The sequence below is a fragment of the Petromyzon marinus genome, chromosome 77, assembly GCF_048934315.1.
Source record: "Petromyzon marinus isolate PM22_M1 ecotype Great Lakes invasive population chromosome 77, UKy_Petmar_22M1.pri1.0, whole genome shotgun sequence".
NCBI lineage: Eukaryota > Metazoa > Chordata > Hyperoartia > Petromyzontiformes > Petromyzontidae > Petromyzon > Petromyzon marinus.
In genome coordinates this window covers 1,386,881-1,394,121 of record NC_133743.1, presented here as the reverse complement: position 1 = coordinate 1,394,121, position 7,241 = coordinate 1,386,881, and the positions used below count along the sequence as shown (strand labels likewise).

General features: G+C 62.5%; 1 protein-coding gene across 2 annotated transcripts in view; it reads left to right on the top strand.

The window, feature by feature from the left end:
- LOC116958442 (carboxypeptidase D-like) overlaps positions 1–7,241 on the top strand; it is a 68,031-nt gene that overhangs the window by 11,396 nt on the left and 49,394 nt on the right. For both annotated transcript variants that reach the window (XM_076056645.1, XM_076056644.1), the window contains exon 7: positions 1,803–1,982. In XM_076056645.1, coding sequence (XP_075912760.1) covers positions 1,803–1,982 — 180 coding nt within the window. The remainder of the gene's footprint in view (positions 1–1,802; positions 1,983–7,241) is intronic.

The window sequence follows — 7,241 nt, the reverse complement described above, 5'->3', positions numbered from 1 at the left end:
TGTGTGTGTGTGGCTGTTTGTGTGTGTGTGGCTGTTTGTGTGTGTGTGGCTGTGTGTGTGTGTGTGGCTGTGTGTGTGTGTGGCTGTGTGGCTGTGTGTGTGTGTGTGGCTGTGTGTGTGTGTGTGGCTGTGTGTGTGTGTGTGGCTGTGTGTGTGTGTGTGGCTGTGTGTGTGTGTGTGGCTGTGTGTGTGTGTGGCTGTGTGTGTGTGTGGCTGTGTGTGTGTGTGTGGCTGTGTGTGTGTGTGGCTGTGTGTGTGTGGCTGTGTGTGTGTGTGTGGCTGTGTGTGTGTGTGGCTGTGTGTGTAAGGGTGTGATGTGGAGAGAGTGGAGAGTTTCCCATACCTGGGCAGCGTGCTTCGTGGCCGGCTCCGGTTTAACAGCGGAGGTCTCGCTCCGAATCAGTCGAGCGGCAATATCTTTTAATCGGTTGCGTAACGCTGTGTGGAAGCTGCCCGGTCTGTCGCTCCGCACTAAGCTTCAGGTCTTCTCGGCCACGGTCGTTCCCTCCCTCATCTACGCTTGCGAAATGTGGACCCCCCCCCTAATGGAACATCTTCGCTGGTTAGAAATATTTAGGCTGGCCTGCCTACGATCCATCCTGGGTTTAACCTGCAGGCTGGATTGTGTGAGGAGCTCACAAATCCTTGAAAGATCTGGGCAAGGTCCCATCGGTGAGCTCCTCCGGCAGGCAAGGCTGCGATGGCTGGGTCATGTAGCCCGCATGCCCAGCCACCGCATGCCGAAACAGCTTTTGTTCGGCCGGATCGAGGGGGCTAAGCGGGCGCGGCACGGGCTAGAGAAGAGATGGAGTGATGTGGTACAGGAGGACGTGGAGCTGAGTGGACTTGCCGATGACTGGTACCAGCGGTGTCAAGATCGGCCTCTGTGGAGGAGGCTCGTGAAGGACGCTACTGGGCAGTTGGAGGCAGTCGCCCTCCAACAACAACGGAGGGCGGAGGAGCGACGCTCACAACAACGAGCGGAGCGCCGGGTGGTTAAAGCACAGCAGGTTGGCACAGTAGGGGGCACAGGTGGTGCATCAGCCAGTCATCTCAGTCAGTCGACCCGTGGCACCTGCTGGGTCTGCCCCGTGACCTCCTGCCAGCGGGCGTTCGACACTTCACGTGGCCTCAGGGTGCACATAGCCTGGCACAAGCGCCGTGGTGACGTCACCGCCACTTAGTGGCGAATGGCGGTTGTTGTTGTGTGTATTGGTGTGTGTACGTGTATGTGTGTGTGTGTGTATTGGTGTGTGTACGTGTGTGTATGTGTGTGGGTATTGGTGTATGTACGTGTGTGTGTGTGTGTATTGGTGTGTGTGTGTGTGTATTGGTGTGTGTACGTGTGTGTGTGTATTGGTGTGTGTACGTGTGTGTGTGTGTATTGGTGTGTGTACGTGTGTGTGTGTATTGGTGTGTGTACGTGTGTGTGGGTATTGGTGTGTGTACGTGTGTGTGTGTGTGGGTATTGGTGTGTGTACGTACGCGTGTGTGTGTGTAAGAGTACGTGTGTGTACGTGTGTGTGTGTGAAAGTGTGTGTGCGTTACGTGTGTGTGTGTGTGCGTTACGTGTGTGTGTGTGTGCGTTACGTGCGTGTACGTTACACGCGCGTGTGTGTGCGTTACGTGTGTGTGTGTGTGTGACTGTGTGTGTTACGTGTGTGTACGTTACGTGTGTGTGTGTGCGTTACGTGTGTGTACGTTACGTGTGTGTGTGTGTGTGTGACTGTGTGTGTGTGTGTGTCTGTGTGTGTGTGTGTGACTGTGTGTGTGTGTGACTGTGTGTGTGTGTGTGCGTGCAGGTGACGTGTCCGGCGTGGTTGGCCGTGACAACGCCAATGGCGTCGACCTCAACCGCGACTTCCCCCGCCGCTTGGCCGCCGCCGGCGTGGGCCAGGGCCGGCCGCAGCAGCCGGAGACGCTGGCGGTGATGAGCTGGGCGCTGCGGGAACCATTCGTGCTGTCGGCGAACCTGCACGGCGGTACGCTGGGGGACACGCTGGGGGACACGCTGGGGGAGACACTGGGGGAGACACTGGGAGACACTGGGGGACACGCTGGGGGAGACACTGGGACACTGTGGGAGACACTGGGACACTCTGGGACACTCTGGGACACACTGGGGGACACGCTGGGAGACACTGGGACACTCTGGGACACGCTGGGAGAGACACTCTGGGAGACACTGGGGGACACTGGGGGACACTCTGGGAGACACTGGGGGACACTGGGGGACACTCTGGGGGAGACACTGGGGGACACTGGGACACTCTGGGACACTCTGGGACACTCTGGGACACTCTGGGACACTCTGGGACACTCTGGGACACTCTGGGAGACACTGGGAGACACTGGGGGACACTCTGGGACACTCTGGGACACTCTGGGACACTGTGGGAGACACTGGGACACTCTGGGGGACACGCTGGGACACTCTGGGACACTCTGGGACACTCTGGGACACTCTGGGAGACACTGGGAGACACTGGGGGACACTCTGGGACACTCTGGGACACTGGGGCACACTGGGAGACACTGGGACACTCTGGGGGACACTCTGGGACACTCTGGGACACTGGGGCACACTGGGAGACACGCTGGGGGACACTCTGGGGGACACTCTGGGGGACACTCTGGGGGACACTCTGGGGGACACTGTGGGAGACACTCTGGGGGACACTCTGGGGGACACTCTGGGGGACACTGTGGGAGACACTCTGGGGGACACTCTGGGGGACACTCTGGGGGACACTCTGGGGGACACTCTGGGGGACACTCTGGGGGACACTGTGGGAGACACTCTGGGGGACACTCTGGGGGACACTCTGGGGGACACTGGGACACTCTGGGAGACACTCTGGGGGACACTCTGGAGGACACTCTGGGGGACACTCTGGGGGACACTCTGGGACACTCTGGGGGACACTCTGGGGGACGCTCTGGGGGACACTCTGGGGGACACTGGGGGACACTCTGGGGGACACTCTGGGGGACACTCTGGGGGACACTGGGACACTCTGGGGGACACTCTGGGGAACACTCTGGGAGACACTGTGGGAGACACTCTGGGGGACACTCTGGGGGACACTCTGGGAGACACTCTGGGGGACACTCTGGGGGACACTCTGGGGGACACTCTGGGGGACACTGGGACACTCTGGGAGACACTCTGGGGGACACTCTGGGGGACACTCTGGGGGACACTCTGGGGGACACTCTGGGGGACACTCTGGGGGACACTCTGGGGGACACTGTGGGAGACACTGTGGGAGACACTCTGGGGGACACTCTGGGGGACACTCTGGGGGACACTCTGGGGGACACTCTGGGGGACACTCTGGGAGACACTCTGGGGGACACTCTGGGGGACACTCTGGGAGACACTCTGGGGGACACTCTGGGGGACACTCTGGGGGACACTCTGGGGGACACTGGGGGACACTCTGGGGGACACTCTGGGGGACACTGTGGGGGATACTGGGGGACACTCTGGGGGACACTGGGGGGGACACTGGGGGGGACACTCTGGGGGACACTGTGGGGGACACTCTGGGACACTCTGGGAGACACTCTGGGGGACACTCTGGGAGACACTGGGGGAGACACTCTGGGGGACATTGGGGGACACTCTGGGGGACACTGGGGGACACTCTGGGGGACACTCTGGGGGACACTCTGGGGGACACACTGGGGGACACTCTGGGAGACACTCTGGGGGACACTCTGGGGGACACTCTGGGGGACACTCTGGGGGACACTCTGGGAGACACTCTGGGGGACACTGTGGGAGACACTGTGGGAGACACTCTGGGGGACACTCTGGGGGACACTGGGGGAGACACTCTGGGGGACACTCTGGGGGACACTCTGGGGGACACTCTGGGGGACACTGGGGGGGACACTCTTGGGGACACTCTGGGGGACACTCTGGGGGACACTCTGGGGGACACTCTGGGACACTCTGGGGGACACTCTGGGGGACACTGTGGGGGACACTGTGGGGGACACTCTGGGGGACACTCTGGGGGGCACTCTGGGGGACACTCTGGGGGACACTCTGGGGGACACTCTGGGGGACACTGGGACACTCTGGGAGACACTCTGGGAGACACTCTGGGGGACACTGGGGGAGACACTCTGGGAGACACTGTGGGGGACACTCTGGGGGACACTCTGGGGGACACTCTGGGGGACACTCTGGGGGGCACTCTGGGGGACACTCTGGGGGACACTCTGGGGGACACTCTGGGGGACACTGGGGGAGACACTCTGGGAGACACTGTGGGGGACACTCTGGGGGACACTCTGGGGGACACTCTGGGGGACACTCTGGGGGACACTCTGGGAGACACTGTGGGGGACACTGGGGGAGACACTGTGGGAGACACTGTGGGAGACACACTGGGGGACACTGGGGGACACTCTGGGAGACACTCTGGGGGACACTCTGGGAGACACTGTGGGGGACACTCTGGGGGACACTCTGGGGGACACTCTGGGGGACACTCTGGGGGACACTCTGGGGGACACTCTGGGAGACACTCTGGGGGACACTGTGGGGGACACTCTGGGGGACACTCTGGGGGACACTCTGGGGGACGCTCTGGGGGACACTCTGGGGGACACTCTGGGGGACACTCTGGGGGACACTCTGGGAGACACTCTGGGGGACACTCTGGGAGACACTGTGGGAGACACTCTGGGAGACACTGGGGGACACTCTGGGGGACACTCTGGGAGACACTGGGGGACACTGGGGGACACTGGGACACTCTGGGGGACACTCTGGGAGACACTCTGGGAGACACTCTGAGAGACACTTGGGGACTCTCTGGGGGACACTCTGGGAGACACTCTGGGAGACACTCTGGGGGACACTGTAGGAGACACTGTGGGAGACACTGTGGGAGACACTGTAGGAGACACTGTGGGAGACACTGTGGGAGACACTCTGGGGGACACTCTGGGGACACTCTGGGAGACACTGTGGGAGACACTCTGGGGGACACTCTGGGGGACACTGTGGGAGACACTCTGGGGGACACTGGGGGACACTCTGGGGGACACTCTGGGGGACACTCTGGGGGACACTCTGGGAGACACTCTGGGGGACACTCTGGGGGACACTCTGGGGGACACTCTGGGAGACACTCTGGGGGACACTCTGGGGGACACTCTGGGGGACACTCTGGGAGACACTCTGGGGGACACTGGGGGACACTCTGGGGGACACTGTGGGAGACACTCTGGGAGACACTGGGGGACACTCTGGGGGACACTGTGGGGGACACTCTGGGGGACACTGTGGGAGACACTCTGGGAGACACTGGGGGACACTCTGGGGGACACTCTGGGGGACACTCTGGGAGACACTGTGGGGGACACTCTGGGGGACACTCTGGGGGACACTGTGGGAGACACTCTGGGGGACACTCTGGGGGACACTGGGGGACACTCTGGGGGACACTCTGGGGGACACTCTGGGACACTCTGGGGGACACTCTGGGGGACACTGTGGGGGACACTGGGGGACACTCTGGGGGACACTGGGGGGGACACTGGGGGGGACACTCTGGGGGACACTGTGGGGGACACTCTGGGACACTCTGGGAGACACTCTGGGGGACACTGTGGGGGACACTCTGGGGGACATTGGGGGACACTCTGGGGGACACTGGGGGACACTCTGGGGGACACTCTGGGGGACACTCTGGGACACTCTGGGGGACACTGGGGGACACTCTGGGAGACACTCTGGGACACTCTGGGAGACACTGGGGGAGACACTCTGGGGGACACTCTGGGGGACACTGGGGGGGACACTCTGGGGGACACTCTGGGGGACACTCTGGGAGACACTGTGGGGAACACTCTGGGGGACACTCTGGGGGACACTCTGGGGGACACTGGGGGACACTCTGGGGGACACTCTGGGAGACACTGTGGGGGACACTCTGGGGGGACACTCTGGGGGACACTCTGGGGGACACTCTGGGGGAGACACTCTGGGAGACACTGTGGGGAACACTCTGGGGGACACTCTGGGGGACACTCTGGGACACTCTGGGGGACACTCTGGGGGACACTGTGGGGGACACTGTGGGGGACACTCTGGGGGACACTCTGGGAGACACTGTGGGGAACACTCTGGGGGACACTCTGGGGGACACTCTGGGGGACACTGGGACACTCTGGGAGACACTCTGGGGGACACTCTGGGGGACACTCTGGGAGACACTCTGGGGGACACTGGGGGAGACACTCTGGGAGACACTGTGGGGGACACTCTGGGGGACACTCTGGGGGACACTCTGGGGGACACTCTGGGGGACACTCTGGGAGACACTCTGGGAGACACTCTGGGGGACACTGGGGGAGACACTCTGGGGGACACTCTGGGGGACACTGTGGGGGACACTCTGGGAGACACTCTGGGGGACACTGGGGGACACTCTGGGGGACACTCTGGGAGACACTCTGGGGGACACTCTGGGAGACACTGTGGGGGACACTCTGGGGGACACTCTGGGGGACACTCTGGGGGACACTCTGGGGGACACTCTGGGGGACACTCTGGGGGACACTCTGGGAGACACTCTGGGGGACACTCTGGGGGACACTCTGGGGGACACTCTGGGGGACACTCTGGGGGACACTCTGGGGGACACTCTGGGAGACACTCTGGGGGACACTCTGGGGGACACTGTGGGAGACACTCTGGGAGACACTCTGGGAGACACTGGGGGACACTCTGGGGGACACTCTGGGAGACACTGGGGGACACTCTGGGGGACACTCTGGGGGACGCTCTGGGGGACACTGTGGGAGACACTCTGGGGGACACTCTGGGGGACACTCTGGGGGACACTGTGGGGGACACTCTGGGGGACACTCTGGGGGACACTCTGGGGGACACTCTGGGGGACACTCTGGGAGACACTCTGGGGGACACTCTGGGGGACACTCTGGGGGACACTCTGGGGGACACTCTGGGGGACACTCTGGGGGACACTCTGGGAGACACTCTGGGGGAAACTCTGGGGGACACTCTGGGGGACACTCTGGGGGACACTCTGGGAGACACTGTGGGAGACACTCTGGGAGACACTGGGGGACACTCTGGGGGACACTCTGGGAGACACTGGGGGACACTCTGGGGGACACTGGGACACTCTGGGGGACACTCTGGGAGACACTCTGGGAGACACTCTGAGAGACACTGTGGGGGACACTCTGGGGGA